At 40.7% G+C, this 24,276-nt stretch overlaps 1 protein-coding gene across 1 annotated transcript; it reads right to left on the minus strand.

Moving 5' to 3' along the window:
- Positions 1-1,997: 1,997 nt before the first annotated feature.
- LOC106561864 (kunitz-type serine protease inhibitor bitisilin-3) lies at positions 1,998-22,501 on the minus strand. Its single transcript, XM_082957494.1, has 6 exons — positions 22,277-22,501; positions 19,285-19,491; positions 5,392-5,568; positions 4,762-4,806; positions 2,986-3,064; positions 1,998-2,848 (listed from the first exon to the last, which is right to left on the minus strand). The coding sequence occupies exons 1-6, from the start codon at positions 22,338-22,340 to the stop codon at positions 2,764-2,766; spliced, it is 657 nt and encodes a 218-aa protein (XP_082813620.1). The 5' UTR covers positions 22,341-22,501; the 3' UTR covers positions 1,998-2,763.
- Positions 22,502-24,276: the final 1,775 nt, after the last annotated feature.

Below are 24,276 nucleotides of genomic sequence, written 5' to 3' on the forward strand. Positions count from 1 at the left end.
CTGTTTATGGTCCAATAACATATTTAAAATAATCCATTTACCTTGATGATCTGTTTGGACAATTTGCACATTTGGATCAAAATGACTCTTAATTAAAACCATCACCTCTTTTGAATTTCTTTGCCCCATGGGAGAAATATATTTCACCCCCCCAGTCCTTTTTCCACAAAACTTCATCTAAAATTGTTGAATGGGTTTCCTGTAAACAATAGATATTATATTCTTTCTCTTTTAGCCAGGTAAATACTGATCGCCTTTTCTTATTATCTGCTAGGCCATTACAATTGTAACTGGCTATACTTATTTCACCACTTACCATAATGAGACACAACTTTCAATTCTATTTATCAAAATATATGTTTGTAAACGTACCATTATATAGTAACATGATGATTGAGTGTCTATATTAGCTGTACCATGATATTTGCATTGCTACTAAGTAAACCTCCAATTGGTCCCCACTATTCCACCCGCTAAAAGCCCTCCTCATCCCAACGCCCGGCAGACCACCCCCGACCCCCCGTATCCCATGGCCCTAAACAGACTGGGATCCATCCTTTGAAAAGAGTACACAGGAACATCTTGATAGGACAGGAAGCACCATGTTTGTTGGACAGGAACATTCCCCTTGTTGGACAGGAACATTCCCCTTGTTGGACAGGAACATTCCCCTTGTTGGACAGGAACATTCCCCTTGTTGGACAGGAACATTCCCCTTGTTGGACAGGAACATTCCCCTTGTTGGACAGGAACATTCCCCTTGTTGGACAGGGATACACCCCTTGTAGGACAGGATCAAAACCTTTGTTGGACAGGAACACACCCCTTGTTGGACAGGAACATTCCCCTTGTTGGACAGGAACATTCCCCTTGTTGGACAGGAACACACCCCTTGTAGGACAGGATTAAAACCTTTGTTGGACAGGAACATTCCCCTTGTTGGACAGGAATACACCCTTCTTGTGTAGAGGACCACCTCACTTGTTGGACAGGAATCCCCCATCCTTTGGCTGGAACACCCCACTTGTTGGACAGGAACACTCCCCTTGTTGGACAGGTACAACACCCTTGTTGGAAAGGACAACAACCTTGTTGGACAGGAACACTCCCCTTATTGGAAAAGAATACCCCCCTTGATGACAAGAACGCCTTCCTTATTGGACAAGAACATCCCCCATGTTGGACACGAACACCCCCCTTTTGGACAGGAATACCCCCTTGTTAGATATGAACATCCCCTTATTGGACAGGAAACTCTTGAATGCAGTGCCTTAGACCTCTGCACCACTCGGGAGCTCCAAAACCATTGTTGGAGAGGAGTTAACCCATTTTTGGCCAAAACACAACCCTTGTTAGACAGGAACCACCCCCTTGTTTGACAGGAACACCTTTTTGGACAGGAATGCCTTGTTGGACAGGAAATCCTCCTTTGTTGGACAGGAACACCCCCCTTGTTGGACAGGAACCACCCCCTTATTGGACAGTAACACCCCCTGGTTGGACAGGAACACCCCCTGGTTGGACAGTAACACCCCCTGGTTGAACAGGAACACCCCCTGGTTGAACAGGAACCTCCCCTGGTTGGACAGTAACACCCCCTGGTTGGACAGTAACACCCCCTGGTTGGACAGGAACACACCCTGGTTGGACAGGAACACCCCCTGGTTGGACAGTAACACCCCCTTGTTGGACAGGACAAACCCCCTTGTTGGACAGGAACAACCCCCTTGTTGGACAGTAACAACCCCCTTGTTGGACGGGAACACTCCCCTTGTTGGACAGGAGCAACCACCTTGTTGGACAGGAACACCACATTGTTTAACAGGAACAACCCCCTTGTTGGACAGGAACAATCGCCTTGTTGGACAGGACAAACCCCCTTGTTGGACAGGAACACCTTGTTGGGCAGGAAAACCTTCCTTGTTGGACACCCTCGCTATCGGTGGTGATAACCTGGACCAGCACAATGTCATAGCAGTCCCATGAAAGACTAAATGTTTTAAAACAGTGTATTGGTTTATTCTCATATCATGTCCTACAAAAACATACCATTTAGTAGCTTCTACAAACCCATGTGAATGTTGATATTATTATTATTATTATAATGTTGATATTATTATTATAATGTTGATATTATTATTATTATAATGTTGATACAGAGCAAACACAAACCTATCGTAGCACATAAAAGACAACACATTTAAAAACTATTACAATATCAGAAAAATCTTGTTGCACACTCAGTAGTTCAATAACAGACAAACTTGAATCTAATTGATGAAGAATAGTGATTATTCTTTCAAATCTGTGGAGAATATTTGAGTAGTTACCAAATTTACCTGAAATAAACATACATTCTTATTGTAAAAGAGGAGAGTGTACAAAAAAACATTATAAATGTTGTAAAATAACTGAGATGTCAAACATAACCATGAGGAAATAGCCTGGCGTACATTTGTGAGGGGGAAGTCAGATACGATATTGTCATCCCAGATTTGTATTTTTTTGTGAATAGTCTGATAACAACAAATGAGGTAAATATTATATTGAATTGTAAGTTTGATAGTTGCAACTGTAGGCCTATGTTACTCTATATCACCCTGAGGGGCCATTCAGGTGAGGGCCCTAGCTGGTTTTTCCCCTACAATAAGAATGACTGGCATTGGTACACTCAATATGGCTGCCCGTCAACTCATCATGGACGTTGACTTGAATGAAATCATGCGTTCTAGTCATTCTAATTTCCTTTCATGGTTGTCTTCTCTACGCCATCTCAACTGGTTCTTCTTGCAGTGGTGTCTCCTGCTTGACTTCTTTCACTTTCTTTAGTTCACTTTTGTGATTCTTCCTGATATTTGATATAAAAGAACAGTTAGTTATTTGTAGCATAATTATGCTAAAAAAAAACTCAAATAGAACAAACTGAGTAATTGTAATTTTCCTGTTCTTTCGTTTCCAGAAGAGAATGATGAATAGTGTACTTACTTGCTCTGCATGGCCAGGACAACAATGACTATGATGAGTATTGCTCCAGTGATCCCAAACACCACTCCTAGAATCATGGCTGCAGGAAACAGAATAACAGGTTTAATTAACAGAAGATAATAAATGAATAGTAAGTCCAAACTGTTGAACAGGCCTACAGTACATTGTTTTTTAATAGACCTACACTATACAGTGCCTTAGGAACATATTAAAACCCCTTGACTTTTTCCACATTTTGTTACTTAACAGCGTTATTCTAAAATTGATTAAATTATTTATTTTTCTCATTAATCTACACACAATACCCCATAATGACAATGTGAAAAAAGGTTTTTAGAATTTTTGCAAATGTGTAAAAACTAATATATGAGACTCGAACATGAGACTCGAAATTGAGCTCAGGTGCATCCTGTTTTCATTGATCATCCTTGAGATGTTTCTACAACTTGATTGGAATCCACCTGTGGTAAATTCAACTGATTGGACATGATTTGGAAAGGCACACGCCTGTCTATATAAGATCCCACAGTTTGGAACCATCAAGACTCTTCCTAGAGCTGGCCGCCCGGCCAAACTAAGCAATCGAGGGAGAAGAGCCTTGGTCAGGGAGGTGACCAAGAACCCGATGGTCACTCTGACAGAGCTCCAGAGTTGCTCTGTGGAGATGGGAGAACCTTCCAGAAGGACAACCATCTCTACAGCACTCCACCAATCAGGCCTTTATGGTAGTGTGGCCAGACGGAAGCCACTCCTAAGTAAAAGGCACATGACAGCCCACTTGGAGTTTGCCAAAAGGCACCTAAAGGACTCTCAGACTATGAGAAAAGAGATTCTCTGGTCTGATGAAACCAAAATTGAACTGAATGCCAAGCGTCAGGTCTGGACGAAACCTGGCACCATCCCTACGGTGAAGCTTGGTGGTGGAGGCATCATGCTTTGGGGATGTTTTTCATCGGCAGAGACTGGGAGACTAGTCAGGATCAAGGGAAAGATGAACGGAGCAAAGTACGGAGAGACCCTTGATGAACCTGTGAAGGGTCTGAATACTTATATAAATGTGATATTTCCATTTTTTATTTTTAATACATTTTCACAGATTTCTTAAAACCGGTTTTGATTCGTCATTATGGGGTATTGTGTGTTGACTGTTGAGGAAAAAACTATGTAATAAGGCTGTAACGTAACAAATGTGGAAAAAGTTAAGGGGTCTTCCGAATGCACTGTACAATACAAAAGTATGTGGACACCACTTCAAATTATTGGATTCTATTTCAGCCACATCTGTTTCCTGACAGGTGTATAACATCGAGAACACTGCTCGACCTCACTAATGCTCCTGTGGCTGAATGGAAGCAAGTCCCTGCCCTCACTAATGCTCCTGTGGCTGAATGGAAGCAAGTCCCCGCCCTCACTAATGCTCCTGTGGCTGAATGGAAACAAGTCCCTGCCCTCACTAATGCTCCTGTGGCTGAATGGAAGCAAGTCCCCGCCCTCACTAATGCTCCTGTGGCTGAATGGAAACAAGTCCCCGCCCTCACTAATGCTCCTGTGGCTGAATGGAAGCAAGTCCCTGCCCTCACTAATGCTCCTGTGGCTGAATGGAAGCAAGTCCCCGCAGCAATGTTCCAACATCTAGTGGAAAGCCTTCCCAGAAGAGCGGAGGCTGTTATAGCAGCAAAGGGGGGACCAACTCTATATTAATGACCATGATTTTGGAATGAGATGTTTGACAGGTGTCCACATTCATTTGGTCATGTACAGTATTTCTCTACTCACCAACAGGAGTATCGGGTTCATCCTCCTCCTTTTCAGTACCCTCATCTGATGACAGAACATGTCGGAAATATTATAGACAACATAATATCAGATTATTATAGATATTATAATATCAGATTATTATAGAAATTACATCAGATTTTTAAAGACATAACATCAGATTGTTATAGAAATCATAATATCATATTATAGGTATTATAATATCAGATTATTAAAGAAATTATAATATCAGATTATTAGAGATATATCAGATTTTTAGACATAACATCAGATTGTTATAGAAATCATAATATCAGATGATAGATATTATAATATTCGATTAACATAGATATTATAATATTAGATTATTATAGATATTATAATATCATATTATTATAGAAATGATATTATCAGATTATTATAGATATTATAATATCAGATTATTATAGAAATTATTATAGAAATTATATCATATTATTATAGATACTATAATATCAGTTTATTATTCAACATGACATTAACATGACATTAATCTGTAGTTAGTTTTCAGTATCATTGAAAACTACAAGAATATTTGATATTTCATCATTCATTAACAAATGTTTTGTTATGCTATGTAATGCTGTGTCATTTTATGTCACGTCATCTCACCATGAATCCCAGCGCAGGTGGCGTTGCAGGCCTGATGGTCGATGAACCTGTTCCCGTTCCCCACACAGCCAGTCCAGTGGAACTTCTTACACTTCTCATGGATGGGGTCGTAGTAGTAACGCAGGTAGGTGCCAAAGCATTCACCCAGAGCCTTCTGGAAGTGGCAAGCTTTTGTCTCTGGGGAAGGACAAGGGTTGGGTACGGAGAGATAGCATTAATTACACACTGAGATGTGTTCACGAGCACAACAGAACAGACCATGAGAGAGCTATTAATCATGGGGGAGAGACCACATGTTTTCAGAGGATGGGACTACCGGTATATGTTCAATTCTGAGGTTTCACACGGATCAATACTTATACTGATCATAGTTATATTTGTCCAATACAAAGTTGTCCTCAGATTTTACTGTAGAGGATGTAGTACTATGTTTTGCCACATGGTGGCACATTGCAATAACGGTAAAATGCACAGCCCCACATTTGAACACAGTTGCATTATTTCTTTATAATGTAATCCCTGAGTTCTACACTGATCTTTGTATTAGTTACTTATTTCTCTCTCTCCCTCACTTCCTCTCTCTCTTTCTCTCCCTCCATCTCTCTCTCCCTCCCTCCCTCCCTGCTGAGTCACAGAGCAATGAAAACCTCTTCCGCTATACATACAGTACTCCAAAGGGTTTATGACCACAATAAAGTCCTTGTTTATGACCACACCACAATAAAGTCCTTGTTTATGACCACAATAAAGTCCTTGTTTATGACCACAATAAAGTCCTTGTTTATGACCACAGTAAAGTCCTTGTTTATGACCACAATAAAGTCCTTGTTTATGACCACACCACAATAAAGTCCTTGTTTATGACCACAATAAAGTCCTTGTTTATGACCACAGTAAAGTCCTTGTTTATGACCACAATAAAGTCCTTGTTTATGACCACAATAAAGTCCTTGTTTATGACCAAAATAAAGTCCTTGTTTATGACCACACCACAACAAAGTCCTTGTTTATGACCACAATAAAGTCCTTGTTTATGACCACAATAAAGTCCTTGTTTATGACCACAATAAAGTCCTTGTTTATGACCACAGTAAAGTCCTTGTTTATGACCACAATAAAGTCCTTGTTTATGACCACAATAAAGTCCTTGTTTATGACCACAATAAAGTCCTTGTTTATGACCACACCACAACAAAGTCCTTGTTTATGACCACAATAAAGTCCTTGTTTATGACCACAATAAAGTCCTTGTTTATGACCACACCACAATAAAGTCCTTGTTTATGACCCACAATAAAGTCCTTGTTTATGACCACACCATAAAGTCCTTGTTTATGACCACACCACAATAAAGTCCTTGTTTATGACCACAATAAAGTCCTTGTTTATGACCACACCACAACAAAGTCCTTGTTTATGACCACACCACAACAAAGTCCTTGTTTATGACCACACCACAACAAAGTCCTTGTTTATGACCACACCACAATAAAGTCCTTGTTTATGACCACACCACAATAAAGTCCTTGTTTATGACCACACCACAATAAAGTCCTTGTTTATGACCACACCACAATAAAGTCCTTGTTTATGACCACACCACAATAAAGTCCTTGTTTATGACCACAATAAAGTCCTTGTTTATGACCACACCACAATAAAGTCCTTGTTTATGACCACACCACAATAAAGTCCTTGTTTATGACCACAATAAAGTCCTTGTTTATGACCACAATAAAGTCCTTGTTTATGACCACACCACAACAAAGTCCTTGTTTATGACCACAATAAAGTCCTTGTTTATGACCACAATAAAGTCCTTGTTTATGACCACAATAAAGTCCTTGTTTATGACCACAGTAAAGTCCTTGTTTATGACCACAATAAAGTCCTTGTTTATGACCACAATAAAGTCCTTGTTTATGACCACAATAAAGTCCTTGTTTATGACCACACCACAACAAAGTCCTTGTTTATGACCACAATAAAGTCCTTGTTTATGACCACAATAAAGTCCTTGTTTATGACCACAATAAAGTCCTTGTTTATGACCACACCACAATAAAGTCCTTGTTTATGACCACAGTAAAGTCCTTGTTTATGACCACACCACAATAAAGTCCTTGTTTATGACCACAGTAAAGTCCTTGTTTATGACCACACCACAATAAAGTCCTTGTTTATGACCACAGTAAAGTCCTTGTTTATGACCACACCACAATAAAGTCCTTGTTTATGACCACACCACAGTAAAGTCCTTGTTTATGACCACACCACAGTAAAGTCCTTGTTTATGACCACACCACAACAAAGTCCTTGTTTATGACCACACCACAACAAAGTCCTTGTTTATGACCACACCACAATAAAGTCCTTGTTTATGACCACACCACAATAAAGTCCTTGTTTATGACCACACCACAATAAAGTCCTTGTTTATGACCACACCACAATAAAGTCCTTGTTTATGACCACAATAAAGTCCTTGTTTATGACCACACCACAATAAAGTCCTTGTTTATGACCACACCACAATAAAGTCCTTGTTTATGACCACAATAAAGTCCTTGTTTATGACCACAATAAAGTCCTTGTTTATGACCACACCACAACAAAGTCCTTGTTTATGACCACAATAAAGTCCTTGTTTATGACCACAATAAAGTCCTTGTTTATGACCACAGTAAAGTCCTTGTTTATGACCACAATAAAGTCCTTGTTTATGACCACAATAAAGTCCTTGTTTATGACCACAATAAAGTCCTTGTTTATGACCACACCACAACAAAGTCCTTGTTTATGACCACAATAAAGTCCTTGTTTATGACCACAATAAAGTCCTTGTTTATGACCACAATAAAGTCCTTGTTTATGACCACACCACAATAAAGTCCTTGTTTATGACCACAGTAAAGTCCTTGTTTATGACCACACCACAATAAAGTCCTTGTTTATGACCACAGTAAAGTCCTTGTTTATGACCACACCACAATAAAGTCCTTGTTTATGACCACAGTAAAGTCCTTGTTTATGACCACACCACAATAAAGTCCTTGTTTATGACCACACCACAGTAAAGTCCTTGTTTATGACCACACCACAGTAAAGTCCTTGTTTATGACCACACCACAATAAAGTCCTTGTTTATGACCACACCACAGTAAAGTCCTTGTTTATGACCACACCACAATAAAGTCCTTGTTTATGACCACACCACAGTAAAGTCCTTGTTTATGACCACACCACAATAAAGTCCTTGTTTATGACCACACCACAATAAAGGATGTTTTTTGTGCTGTAATAACCTGAACACTATGTTCACGATATCTGCAGATGCACAGTAGACTGTCTTGACAGACATTACACATTACAGGGGCAGAGTCTTGTTATACTATGTTGGGTATTACAAGTATACATTCAGTCTGTATTTACAATTATGATTAAAATAGTAGCCAGAATACTGTGTCCAATGGACCTACTATGCTAACTGTGTAACCTTGGCAGACATTTCACATTAAGAGGACAGGGTCTGGACTGGTTCTGGTATACTATCTATATTAGAGGACTGGGTCTGGACTGGTTCTGGTATACTATCTATATTAGAGGACAGGGTCTGGACTGGTTCTGGTATACTATCTATATTAGAGGACTGGGTCTGGACTGGTTCTGGTATACTATCTATATTAGAGGACAGGGTCTGGACTGGTTCTGGTATACTAACTATATTAGAGGACAGGGTCTGGACTGGTTCTGGTATACTATCTATATTAGAGGACAGGGTCTGGACTGGTTCTGGTATACTATCTATATTAGAGGACTGGGTCTGGACTGGTTCTGGTATACTATCTATATTAGAGGACAGGGTCTGGACTGGTTCTGGTATACTAACTATATTAGAGGACAGGGTCTGGACTGGTTCTGGTATACTATCTATATTAGAGGACAGGGACTGGACTGGTTCTGGTATACTAACTACACTACCGACAACAGTTTGGACACTCCTGCTCATTCAAGGGCTTTGCTTTATTTTTACCATCTCAATTGGGTTGACAGCTTTCCATACTCTTGGATGCTTTTCCAACAGTTTTGAAGGAGTTCCCACATATGCTGAGCACCTGTTGGCAGCTTTTCCTTCACTCTGCGGTCTAACTCATCCCAAACCATCTCAACTGGGTTGAGGTCGGGTGACTGTGGATGCCAGGTCATCTGATGCAGCACTCCATCACTCTCCTCCTTGGTCAAATAGCCCTTATGCAGCCTGGAGGTGTGTTTTAGGTCACTGTCCTGTTGAAAAACAAATGCTAGTCCCACTAAGCTCAAACCTGATGGGATGGCGTATCGCTGCAGAATGCTGTGGTAGCCATACTGGTTAAGTGTGCCTTGAAATCTAAATAAATCACAGACAGTGTCACCAGCAAAGCACCCACCACACCATCACACCTCCTCCTCCATGCTTCATGGTGGGAACCACACATGCAGAGATCATCCATTCACCTACTCTGAGTATCATAAAGACACGTGGTTGGAACCAAATCTGGACTCATCAGACCAAAGGACAGATTCCTACCGGTCTAATGTCCATTGCTTGTGTTTCTTGGCCCAAGCAAGTAAGTCTCTTCTTCTTATTGATGCCCTTTAGTAGTGGTTTCTTTGCAGCAATTCGACCATGAAGGCCTGATTCGGGCAGTCTCGTCTGAACAGTTGATGTTGAGATGTGTCTGTTACTTGAACTCTGGGAAGAATTAATTTGAGCTGCAATTTCTGAGGCTGGTAACTCTACTGAACGTATCCTCTGCAGCAGAGGTAACTCTGGGTCTTCCTTTCCTGTGGCAGTCCTCATGAGAGCCAGTTTCATCATAGCGCTTGATGGTATTTGCGACTGCACTTGAAGAAACGTTCAAAGTTCTTGAAATTTTCCATATTGACTTATCTTCATGTCTTAAAGTAATGATGGACTGTTGTTTCTCTTTGCTTATTTGAGCTGCTCTTGCCATAATATGACTTGGTCTTTTACCAAATAGAGCTATCTTCTGTATACCACCCCTACCTTGTCACAACACAACTGATTGGCTCAAATGCATTAAGATGGAAAGAAAATTCCACAAATTATCTTTAAACAAGGCACACCTGTTAATTGAAATGCATTCCAGGTGACTACCTCATGAAGCTGGTTGAGAGAATGCCAAGAGTGTGCAAAGCTGTCATCAAGGCAAAGGGTGGCTACTTTGAAGAATCTAAAATCTAAAATATATTTGGATTGGTTTAACACTTTTTTGGTTACTACATGATTTCATGTGTTATTTCATAGTTTTGATGTCTTCACTATTATTCTACAATGTAGAAAATAGTAAAAAAAAAAAAGAAAAACCCTTGAAAGGTGTTCTAAAACTTTTGACCGGTAGTGTACATTTTACAGACAGAGTATAATTTACATAAGTTGTCTTGTTTTTAGTCCCATCCTTCATCTCCACTCAAACCCTCCCATCTATCTAAATTGTTTTATTCTATATTCCATTTAAATGTTTCAACTGTGCTGTGATGTTTCACAAAAGTTCTGAACCTTTCTATTATCATAGAACAGATTGTAAACTAAAGATGTTTTGTTGTTGCTACAAGTAGTCACCCAACAGTGCTTTTTGCAGAGTTAATGTTGCAATTATTCAAAAACAAGCTACTTATGGATAGTACCAAAACAAATGATCTAATGATTCTGTCTCTTTGCAGCAAAATCTGCAGAGCTGGGATGGTTGTATCCCTCATAACCTCAGCAAAAAAAGGAAATGTCCTCTCACTTTCAACTGCGTTTATTTTCAGCAAACTTAAGTTCTTCAGTCTAGGGTCCTTTTTTCTCAATTTCCGACTGATCGACGTGCCCACAGTTAACTGCATGTTACTCAGGCCCAGAAGCCTGGAAAACACTTTGAAGTTTTTAGAAATGTTAAAATAATGCATGAGATTATAACACAATTGATATGGTAGGAGAAAATCCAAAGAAAAACCAACTGGACATCTTTTTTTTTTGAGAGCCCATGCTCTTACAATGGAAAGCATAGGGTCATATGCAATCCCAGATTGCAATTCCTATGGCTTCCACTAGATGTCAGCAGTCTTTGTTCAAGGTTTCAGGCTTGTAACTTGAATAATGAAGAATAAATATGAGTTTTAGTACGATGACACCCGTTTGGAAATCATGTTTGAGCGTGCGACGAACAGGACACCCTCTTGCCAATTTTGCTTTCCTATTGAACATACTTCTCTTAGTATGAAATATTACAGTTTAATTACATTTTAGGGTACGTGAGGAATAAATACAAACATATTTTGACTTGTTAAAAACAAAGTTTAGGTGTAGTTTTTTGGATTCCTTTCTCTCCATGTTGAATGAGTGGATTACTCAAATCGATGGCGCTAACTAAATTGACTTTTTGGGATATAAAGAAGGATTTTATCTAACAAAACGACACTACATGTTGTAGCTGGGACCCTTTGGATTGCAAATCAGAGGAAGATTTTCAAAAAGTAAGTGAATATTTAATCGCTATGTGTGAATTTATGAAACCTGTGGTGGTTGAAAAATATTTTGATGTGGGATGCCATCCTCAAACAATCGCATGGCATGCTTTGACTGTAACGCCTATTGTAAATTGGACAATGCAGTTAGATTAACAAGAATTTAAGCTTTTAACCGATATAAGACACTTGTATGTACCTAAACGTTTAACATCCATAATTTTTATGATTATTTATTTGAATTGCGCGCCCTCCAATTTCACCGGAAGTTGTCGACAGGTGTCCCGCTGGCGGGATGCCTAGCCCATGTGTAAATATTTGTATGGACATAGCAAGAATCAACAACTGAGATATAAACTGAACAAGTTCCACAGACATGTGACTAACAGAAATTGAATAATGTGTCCCTGAACAACGGGGGAATCAAAATCAAAAGTAATAGTCATTGTCTGGTGTGGCCACCAGCTGCATTAAGTACTGCAATGCATCTCCTCCTCATAGTCTGCATCAGATTTGCCAGTTCTTGCCGTGAGATGTTATCCCACTCTTCCACCAAGGCACCTGCAAGTTCCCAGACATTTCTGGGGGGAATGTCCTTAGCCCTCATCCTCCGATCCAACAGGTCCCAGACGTGCTCAATCATTGGGATTGAGATCTGGGCTTTTCGCTGGCCATGGTAGAACACTGACATTCCTGTATTGCAGGAAATCATGCACAGAACGAGCAGTATGGCTGGTGGCATTGTCATGCTGGAGAGTCATGACAAGCTCAGTCCGATGATGCTGTGACACACCGCCCCAGACCATGACGGACCCTCCACCTCCAAATCGATCCCGCTCCAGAGTACAGGCCTTGGTGTAACGCTCATTCCTTCGATGATAAACGCAAATCCGACCATCGCCCCCTGGTTAGACAAAACCGTGACTCGTCAATGAAGAGCACTTTGCCGGTCCTGTCTGGTCCAGCAACGGTGGGTTTGTGCCCATTGGCGACGTTGTTGCTGGTGATGTCTGATGAGGACCTGCCTTACAACAGGCCAACAAGCCCTCAGTCCAGCCTCTCTCAGCCTATTGCAGACAGTCTGAGTACTGATGGAGGGATTGTGCGTTCCTGGTGTAACTCGGCAGTTGTTGTTGCCATCCTGTACCTGTCCCGAAGGTGTGAAGCTCGGATGTACCGATCCTGTGCAGGTGTTGTTACACGTGGTCTGCCACTGCGAGGACGATCAGCTGTCCGTCCTCTCTCCTTGTAGCGCTGTCTTAGGCGACTCACAGTACGGACATTGCAATTTATTGCCCTGGCCACACCTGCAGTCCTCATGCCTCCTTGCAGCATGCCTAAGGCACATTCACACAGATGAGCAGGGACCCTGGGCATCTTTCTTTTGGTGTTTTTCAGAGTCAGTAGAAAGGCCTCTTTAGTGTCCTAAGTTTTCATAACTGTGACCTTAATTGCCTACCGTCTGTAAGCTGTTAGTAACAACCATTACACAGGTGCATGTTCATTAATTGTTTATGGTTCATTTAACAAGCATGGGAAACGGTGTTTAAACCCTTTACAATGAAGATCTGTGATGTTGAAAAGACAGGGTCCTGAAAAAGGGACATTTCTTTTTTTGCTGAGTTTATGTATAACATTCTATTGGTTGGAAGAATTTTGTATGATAATTTAAATGTACATTTATCTAATCTTTGAATCAGGTGTCGTTTTGCGTATCAGTACATAAACCCATTGGTAAATAGAAAATCTCTTCCTAACTATTTTGCAATCTATATGGCAAAGCTGTCAATTTTTTGGTCCTTAAATGAAACTGGTACACTTTTTTTATCACAATTTTCTTTAACCAGTTATGGTCTTTAATGCAGGGCCAACAAAGAAGTTCCTTACTTTTTCCCCTGCCTCTTCCATTTGTTCGGTAATGCTGCAATTAATTGGTTGTAATGTTGGGTAGAGCAGACATTTCCATATCTTTTTGTTAGCTGTATGTGTGACATAACGCCACCAGTCTTATTTATGATATAATTTACAAAGATTATACCTTTTACATTTTTTTATTTTAATCAATTCGTTTATTTGGGTTTAATCATAATATTTGTTAGATTATTTGTTCTGTCTTTTCTGGTGGATTAAACTGAAATTGCAACCAATATTCTATGGCTTATTTTAAAAATAGAGATATTTGGAGAATATTTCCTTTTCAAATAACCGAAAGTGAGAGGTTGTAATCTGAATAAAAGGAAAAAGGCCATTCTTGAACATGGGGTGAGACATTAATACTAATCTGAGAGAACCAGTTTGGATTTAGTGAGAGGTCTAATGCTTTAATATTAAAAATATCTGCCCTCCAAATTAGTATTTATTATATAAATAGTCTAGTTTAATTTGATCTAGTTTGCCGTTCCAAATACAATGGAATATTTTTCATTGTTAACAGGTCGCTAGGTGTAGGCAAGGCCATAAGTAAATAGGTAAACTGGGATACATGACTAAAGAGTTAATCAGGGTAAACTGGGATACATGACTAAAGAGTTAATCAGGGTAAACTGGGATATGACTAAAGAGTTAATCAGGGTTAACTGGGATAGATGACTAAAGAGTTAATCAGGGTAAACTGGGATACATGACTAAAGAGTTAATCAGGGTTAACTGGGATACATGACTAAAGAGTTCATCAGGGTAAACTGGGATACATGACTAAAGAGTTAATCAGGGTTAACTGGGATACATGACTAAAGAGTTCATCAGGGTTAACTGGGATACATGACTAAAGAGTTAATCAGGGTTAACTGGGATACATGACTAAAGAGTTAATCAGGGTTAACTGGGATACATGACTAAAGAGTTAATCAGGGTAAACTGGGATACATGACTAAAGAGTTAATCAGGGTTAACTGGGATACATGACTAAAGAGTTAATCAGGGTGATTTCTCCACTAATAGACAGGTATTTACCTTTCCATGGTAGCAAAATCGTATCTATTTTTGCTAACTTCCTATTAAAATGTATTGTAGTGAGATCATTTACTTCATGAAATTACTTTCTGATGCGATCTCATCGGTGAAATCAACTTCAATTGTGCTGCTTTCGTGTGTCGTGTGTCAGTACGCAGCGGAGGGAAAGTGTACAGACGCAATCCACAGTCCTAGCTAGGCTACTAATGTTGCAGTCTGGCTTTGGTTTTTAAAGCTTTACGATTAATAACCAAAAACCTAAACCTGTAACAAAACACCAAAAGAGAAATGTGAAAAGAGAAATGTGTCAGCCTATTAGAGCAGTAGCCTAGGTTGTTTACTCAACTATAATACATGTGGAGTGCATCATACAACAATGCTGCATTCAACCACACCGATAATCCACGCAGTGCAAAAAAATTAAAAACATGTTTTAAGTTTAAATGTTACAACAACCTATAGCTAGGTTTTTATTTTTTTGGGAGTTATTAAATACTTTTTGATTAGGGTCGCAGCATATTATTGTCACGTCCTGACCAGTATAAGGGGTCATTTGTCATTGTAGTATGGTCAGGGTGTGGCAGGGGTGTTGTTTTGTGTGTTTTGGGGTTGGTTTGTTTCATGGGGATTTGTTCTACTTTTCATTTTCTATGTTCGTTTTCTATGTGTGGCCGAGTATGGTTTCCAATCAGAGGCATGTGTCTTTCATTGTCTCTGATTGGAAGCCATACTTAGGCAGCCGTTTTTTTCCTGTGGGTTGTGGGTGGTTGTTTTCCGTATAGTCGTTGTACCTTATGGAACTGTTGTTTGTCGTTTGGTTATTTTTTGTTTAAGTGTTCTCTTTAAAATAAAAGAAGATGAGCACTATACACGCTGCGCCTTGGTCTAATCCTTCCGAAGGCTGTGACAGAACCACCCACCAAAAGAAGACCAAGCAGCGTGGTAAGGAGCAGCAGGGGTATCTGGAGGAATGGACTTGGGAGGAGATTCTGGATGTAAAGGACCATGGAGGCTGGGGAGTATCGTCGTCCGAGGGAGGAGATCCAAGCAGCGAAAGAGGAGCGACGATACTACGAGGCGTTATATGCATCGAAAGGCAAGACTGAGAGGCAGCACTCTTCCTCCAGTGCGCCCCCATAGCCCAGTATGTCCTGTTCCTGCTCCCCGCACTAGTCTAATCCTTCCGACGCCTGTGACAATTATGCACATCTGCAAGCAAAGCAGCAAAGGCTGGACAATTATTATTTATCTCTTTTGTTTTATATTTTAAAATGCTATATACTGCGTCCTTTGTACATAAGTGGGCATTATAAAGGCGCACATTTTTTCCAATAAAACAATGGCCAGTTTGGGTCGCAGTTTCACGTTTTAAAAAACAACAAGAAATGGGCTATGTCCGCGAATTTATATATATTTTTTAAATATGGTCCGTGTGCTGATTGAGTTTGACACACCTGGGCTAGCGTATCTAATTATGAAGCTAGATATTTATTTAGCAAGCTAAAAACATGGAGCCTAAAGTTAGAAATTGCCTTTTTGGGAGGATGTCATTGGAGGAGTAGGTGAGGGACCAACTTTTTACCCTTTTATCGTTTTTCGTTGGCTACAGCAAGAGATGCTGCAGCAAGAGATGCTGCAGTTGGGTCCAGCAAAATTACACAATTCTAAAAACATTACACTACATTCACAACAGTTTTCATAACACACTACGTGTGTGCCCTCAGGCCCCTACTCTACTACCACATATACACTACCATTCAAAAGTTTGTGGTCACTTAGAAATGTCCTTGTTTTTGAAAGAAAAGCAACAAATTTGGTCCATTAAAATAACATCAAATTCATCAGAAATATAGTGTAGACATTGTTAATGTTGTAAATGACTATTATAGCTGGAAACGGCATATTTTTTTTATGGAATATCTACATAGGTGTACAGAGGCCCATTATGAGCAACCATCACTCCTGTGTTCCAATGGCACGTTGTATTAGCTAATCCAAGTTTATCATTTTAAAAGGCTAATTGATCATTACAAAACCCTTTTGCAATTATGTATGCACAGCTGAAAACTGCAATAAAACTGGCCTTCTTTAGACTAGTTGAGTATCTGGAGCATCAGCATTTGTGAGTTTGATTACAGGCTCAAAATGGCTAGAAACAAAGACCTTTCTTCTGAAACTCGTCAGTCTATTCTTGTTCTGCGAAATGAAGGCTATTCCATGCGAGAAATTGCTAAGAAACTGAAGATCTCGTACAACACTATGTACTACTAGAACAGCGCAAACTGGCACTAGCCAGAATAGAAAGAGGAGTGGGAGGCCCCGGTGCACAACTGAGCAAGAGGACAAGTACATTAGAGTGTCTAGTTTGAGAAACAGCTTCATTAAATAGTACCCGCAAAACACCAGTCTCAACGTCAACAGTGAAGAGGTGACTCCGGGATGCTGGCCTTCTAGGCAGAGTTACAAAGAAGAAGCCATATCTCAGACTGGCCAATAAAAATAAAAGATTAAGATGGGCAAATGAACACAGACACTGGACAGAGGAACTCTGCCTAGAAGGCCAGCATCCCGGAGTCGCCTCTTCACTGTTGACGTTGAGAGTGCGTATGTTACCATGTGTTTGCATGCATGTGTGTGTTGCTTCACAGTCCCCGCTGCTCCGTGAGGTGTATTTTTATCAGTTTTTTAAATCAAATTTTATTGCTTGCATGAGTTACTTGATGTGGAATAGAGTTCCATGTAGTCATGGTTCTATGTAGTACTGTGTGCCTCTCATAGTCTGTTCTGGACTTGGGGACTGTAAAGAGACCTCTTGTGGCATGTCTTGTGGGGTATGTATGGGTGTCCGAGCTGTGTGCCAGTAGTTTAGACAGACAGCTCGGTACATTCAACATGTCAATACATCTCATAAATAAAAGTAGTGATGAAGTCAATCTCTCCTCCACTTTCATCCAGGAGAGATTGACATACATATTATTAATATTAGCTCTCTGTGTACATCCAAGGGCCAGCCGTGCTGTCCTGTTCTGAGCCAATTGCAATTTTCCTGAGTCCTTTTTTGTGGCACCTGACCACACGACTGAACAGTAGTCCAGGTTGACATAACTAGGGCGTGTAGGACCTGCCTTGTTGATAATGCTGTTAAGAATGCAGAGCAACACTTTATTGTGGACAGACTTCTCCCCATTCTAGCTACTGTTGTATCAATATGTTTCGACCATGACAGTTTACAATCCAAGGTTACTCCAAGCAGTTTAGTCTCCTCAACTTGCTCAATTTCCACAATATTCATTACAAGATTTAGTTTAGGGTTCAGTGAATGATTTGTCCCAAATACAATGCTTTTAGTTTTTGAAATATTTAGTACTAACTTGTTCATTGCCAACCATTCTGAAACTAACAGCAGCCCTTTATTAAGTGTTGTTGTCATTTCAGTCGCTGTAGTTGCTGACGTACATAGTGTTGAGTCATCTGCATACATAGACACGCTTGCTTTACTGAAAGCCATTGGCATGTCATTAGTAAAGTTTGAAAAAAGTAATGGGCCTAGACAGCTGCCATGGAGAATTCCTGATTATGTTGGAGAGGCTTCCATTAAATAACCCCCTCTGTGTTCTGTTAGACAGGTAACTCTTTATCCACATTATAGCAGGGGGTGTTAAGCCATAACATATACGTTTTTACAGCATCAGACCATGATTGATAATGTCAAAAGCTGCACTGAAGTTTAACAAGACAGCCCACACAATCTTTTTATCATCATTTTCTTTCAGCCAATCATCAGTATTTTGTGTAAGTGCTGTGCTTGTTGAGTGTCCTTACCTACAAGCGTGCTGAAAGTCTCTTATCAATTTGTTTGCTGTAAAATAGTATTGTATCTGGTCAAACACCATTTATTTCCAGAAGTTTACTAAGGGTTGGTAACTGGCTGATTGGTCGGCTATTTGAGCCAGTAATGGGGGCTTTACAATTCTTGGGTAGCGGAATTACTTTTGCTTCCCTCCAGTCCTGAGGGCACGCATTTTCTAGTAGGCTTAAATTGAAGATGTGGCAATATCGTCCGCTATTATCCTCAGTAATTTTCCATCCAAGTTGTCAGACCCAGGTGGCTTGTCATTGTTGATAGATAACAATCATTTTTTCACCTCTTCCACACTGACTTTACGGAATTCAAAATTACAATGCTTGTCTTCCACCCGTTGGTCAGATATAGTGTCAACGTTTGTTGATATAGAATTTTCACAAATGCCTTTCTATATGTCATTCCCAAACATTCAATGAATTGATGAACATGTAAACATGACCATATCTAACTGCTCACTTGTCAGAGAATAATAAAAAAATAGGCGTAATATTTTTCACGGGATTTATATGAACAGATTATAATCATGTTGCTAAAATGCTATCAGTTCTAAATGTGTGCTGTCTCACCATCCATGGGATAGGTCTCCTCTGCCTTTTTGGAACAGTTCCTCATACAGAGCTTCTCCAGTGGGAAGCGGTTAGCGTTGCCCCCCTCCCCCAGGTACTTGAAGGGGTAGCACAGGTCTTTGGCTGCGTCGTAATACAGCAGGATCTGGAAGTCATCTGCTCCTGAGGCTGGAGCTGTACCCTCATCCTGTGGTAGGAAACAGTGCTCTGTGGAGAGGAGAGGAGAGGAGAGGGAGGAGAGGAGAGGAGAGGAGAGGAGAGGAGAGGGAGGAGAGGAGAGGGAGGAGAGGAGAGGAGAGGAGAGGAGAGGAGAGGAGAGGAGAGGAGAGGAGAGGAGAGGAGAGGAGAGGAGAGGGATTAGAAGACAGGAACAGAACACTGTAGAGAGGAGAGGGGACTGTCCCCATGTCCTGTGGTAGGAAACAGTATGCTGTTGGAACACAGAGAAAAACAGAGAGAGAGAAGAAGGGTTAGAACATAGACTACAGTACGCTGTTGGACCATAGAAGATAAAAGGAAAATGTACAAAAGACTGGTAGAGAGAACTGAGAACATCCTGTGTGCTGCTGGACCATGGAGAGATGGAGATACATTAGAACAGAGAGGTAGAGAGAACTGAGCAGATAGAACACATTTAGGGGTTGGATGCATTTAGAAAAATATAATATTTTAAAGATGAAAATTGCACTTGTATACCACTTGTATTACTAATGTTGTAATGTCCCAGTATGAGGGGGAGAATTAGACAGACAAACAAAATGCACTTCAAACAATACATGCACTACGATTGAGTGCAGATGATTATCGTGCAATATGTTGAGAATGTAAATGTTTAACTAACTCTGTCACCAGAGAGGCCCACTCCTAGTTTTTATGATGGATGTAAACATAATGTAATCTACAGTTTCACCACTCCCTCCTCAGTCCCACCCTCAACTCCCTCCTCAGTCCCACCCTCAACTCCCTTCTCAGTCCCACCCTCAACTCCCTTCTCAGTCCCACGTTTTCAATATAGCAGCCTAGAGGATTTCTGGCTTCTTGTTTTTAAAGCAGGTCAACCTGAGGGTGTCCAGCACAGAGACATATGTACGGTCTAATTATTTTTCTATGGTAACGAGAGAGTTATGGACGTATGTATCCAATCCCATATAGTGCAACAAAGATTCCATCCAATCCCTTACAATGCAACACAGATTCCATTGGTAGAAAGATATCCTTTTGCCAAGATGGTCTAGACCTCCAGAGAACTGAAACCAAGATGGTCTAGACCTCCAGAGAGAGCTGAAACCAAGATGGTCTAGACCTCCAGAGAGCTGAAACCAAGATGGTCTAGAACTCCAGAGAGATCTGAAACCAAGATGGTCTAGAACTCCAGAGAGCTGAAACCAAGATGGTCTAGAACTCCAGAGAGATCTGAAACCAAGATGGTCTAGACCTCCAGAGAGCTGAAACCAAGATGGTCTAGACCTCCAGAGAGCTGAAACCAAGATGGTCTAGACCTCCAGAGAGAGCTGAAACCAAGATGGTCTAGACCTCCAGAGAGAGCTGAAACCAAGATGGTCTAGACCTCCAGAGAGCTGAAACCAAGATGGTCTAGAACTCCAGAGAGCTGAAACCAAGATGGTCTAGACCTCCAGAGATCTGAAACCAAGATGGTCTAGACCTCCAGAGAGAGCTGAAACCAAGATGGTCTAGAACTCCAGAGAGATCTGAAACCAAGATGGTCTAGACCTCCAGAGAGCTGAAACCAAGATGGTCTAGACCTCCAGAGAGAGCTGAAACCAAGATGGTCTAGAACTCCAGAGATCTGAAACCAAGATGGTCTAGACCTCCAGAGAGGGTCAGAACACCATACTGCAAACTGAACCAGGTCAAACCATCCCTGTATCTTATTGACCCTGACCGTAACCCCTTCTCATCCAGCAACCACAGCCCAACTAACTATCCTGATGGTATTAAGGTCTGTAACAATTAGCTGTGGTCCCAGTCTGGGGTAGATTTGAGGTTGTTGAGTCCCTTCATGGCAGAAACCCATGTGACACTCTCAGTTTGCTCAATATGTCGCTATCATTGTTGGGCAAATGATTGTTCCTAGCTTTATATGGTCATAAAACATTTCAAATACAGGAAGTAGCATTCTCTGTAAACTCTGACTCTTTAACTGTAGGACAACAACTTTCAACAACAAACCACCTTCTTTTCATCGTAGCCTTGATGATTCTCAGATTTACACCATGCGACCTGGACTTAACACTACTCTGGTGAGGGTTATGGCCCACAAGGTCGAAAGGTAAAACTTCAACACTTCATCAACGCCCATCAAAGCAGATGAGTACGAAGCATTCATATTTCACTGTACAATGTATACTCTATTCAACTGCTTCAGAATAAAAACATTTGAAACGGAAACAAATGAGAATTAGTGCTTGTCTTTATTTTATTACGTCTTGATCTAAAGTAAAGCCTTCAACTGTCAGTGAAACCGCCATGTTGTCAGACTGATACTGTCACGGGTCATAAAGGATTTGAAGAGAACAACCTTTGACCTCCCTGTTCTATATTAGTTACAGTGTTACCATAAATGCAGAATCTTAGAATGGATAACATATTGAAACATGAGTAACTTCATTCATTGATTCAATTCATAAATATTGTTGTAAAATATTGTCATATTTTCTATATTGAATCAAATGTGTGGACTTTTTTTTCCCCTCCCTCCCAAACTCAAGTGAAGTTGAAGGGAAGCACAGACAGGCCTCCCTTATTTCAAGTGGAAGAGGAGTAAAACTAATTGAAAAACATAACAAGCGTTTGATGCTAGAACGAAAACATTGTAAAAGAAGAGATATAAGACAACTTTATAAACTTTATAAACAGAGAACGGTAGACTTATTTGATGAAATCATAGTCTCAAAATGCTAAATAATTTCAGATGTACAGACAGAGCACTGACTGAGGTAGTCACACATAAACACTAAATGATTGAACCTACCTTCAGTGTGAACCATGTAGAATGTAGCAAATACAAAAACCCCAAATATGACCATTTGTTTCATGATGTTGTCTGTGTTCTCTCTAGTCTTCAGCAGAGTGAATGACGGGTGTTGTCTCCAGTAAACTACAGCTGAAGTGGAGGATTGGCAGTCAACATCACTGACCTTTGTACTTATAATGGTTCCTCTGATACCAGGGCTGTGTCCCAAACCCTATTCCCTACGGGCCCCAGGTAAAAGGAGTGTACTATAAGGGTATTGAGTGCAAAAAGGATATTAGCCTGGTCCCAGATCTGTTTGTGCTGTATAGGTTAATATATGGAGATGGGCATGGAGTAAGCCTGGTCCCAGATCTGTTTGTGCTGTATAGGTTAATATATATACAGATGGGCATGGAGTAAGCCTGGTCCCAGATCTGTTTGTGCTGTGTAGGTTAATATATATACAGATGGGCATGGAGTAAGCCTGGTCCCAGATCTGTTTGTGCTGTATAGGTTAATATATATACAGATGGGCATGGAGTAAGCCTGGTCCCAGATCTGTTTGTGCTGTGTAGGTTAATATATATACAGATGGGCATGGAGTAAGCCTGGTCCCAGATCTGTTTGTGCTGTATAGGTTCATATATGGAGAGGATGTCAAAACTATTTTTAACCAGAGATCACACTTTTTTTCAAATACTGTAAAATTATTTGATGCATTTTTTTGATTGAAGACAACTTTAATTTGCTTTGAAGCTAGTGTTTCATGTATACATGTGCACAACAAAAAATGAAGCAAACCAAGCAGGGACGGACTGGGACAAAAATTCAGTCCTGGAATTTCAGCCATGCTAGCCCACATCACCGCCATGTCTGTCACTCCTACGTGTTAATTGCTATTACATATAGAGCCAACATATTAAGGAACTGGCAGTACATCTGTACGTCTGTTTTCTTCCTACCTCCACCGCACTCACCTCTGAGCTGTCTATGCTAAGCCTAGCATCCTTTACCACAGCACTGGGGCCAGAAGACCAGGGGACCACACTGCCTGCACTGGGCCCAGCAACATCCTAGTTGTGAATGAATAATCACGTCGTGACTTGACTTTAACATTGATCTCAAATCAAATCAAATTGTATTAGTCACATGTGCCAAATACAACAGGTGTAGACCTTACAGTGAAATGCTTACTTACGAGCCCCTAACCAACAATGCAGTTTAAAAAAATACGGATAAGAATAAGAAATAAAAGTAAGAAGTAATTTAAGAGCAGCAGTAAAACAACAATAGCGAGACTATATACAGGGTGTTACGGTACAGAGTCAATGTGGAGGCTATATACAGGGGGTACCGGTACAGAGTCAATGTGGAGGCTATATACAGGGGGTACCGGTACAGAGTCAATGTGGAGGCTATATACAGGGTATTACGGTACAGAGTCAATGTGGAGGCTATATACAGGGGTTACCGGTACAGAGTCAATGTGGAGACTATATACAGGGGGTACCGGTACAGAGTCAATGTGGAGGCTATATACAGGGGGTACAATGTGCTTGGGCACCGGTTAGTTGAGGTAATATGTACATGTAGGTAGAGTTATTAAAGTGACTATGCATAGAGGATAACAACAGAGAGTAGTAGCGGTGTAAAAGAGGGGGGGCAATGCAAATAGTCTGGGTAGCCATTTGATTAGCTGTTCAGGAGTCTTATGGCTTGGGGGTAGAAGTGTTTAGAAGCCTCTTGGACCTAGACTTGGCGCTCCGGAACCGCTTGCAATGCTGTAGCAGAGAGAACAGTCTATGAGTAGGGTGGCTGGAGTCATTGACAATTTTTAGGGCCTTCCTCTGACACCGCCTGGTATAGAGGTCCTGGATGGCAGGAAGCTTGGCCCCAGTGATGTACTGGGCCGTTCGCATTACCCTCTGTAGTGCCTTGCGGTCATAGGCCGTGCAGTCGCCATACCAGGCAGTGATGCAACCAATCCGGATGCTCTCGGTGGTGCAGCTGTGGAACCT

The sequence above is a fragment of the Salmo salar genome, chromosome 10 (assembly GCF_965601325.2).
Source record: "Salmo salar chromosome 10, fSalSal1, whole genome shotgun sequence".
Classification (NCBI taxonomy): Eukaryota; Metazoa; Chordata; class Actinopteri; order Salmoniformes; family Salmonidae; genus Salmo; species Salmo salar.

Bases quoted from the DNA above. Each gene is read 5' to 3' on its own strand.
- LOC106561864 (XM_082957494.1), bottom strand. From the start codon at position 22,340: ATGAAACAAATGGTCATATTTGGGGTTTTTGTATTTGCTACATTCTAC. The intron at 19,492-22,276 runs GTAGGTTCAATC...TCCTCTCCACAG, and splicing joins CTACATGGTTCACACTGAAG to AGCACTGTTTCCTACCACAG. The intron at 4,807-5,391 runs GTGAGATGACGT...TTCTGTCATCAG, and splicing joins CACCTGCGCTGGGATTCATG to ATGAGGGTACTGAAAAGGAG.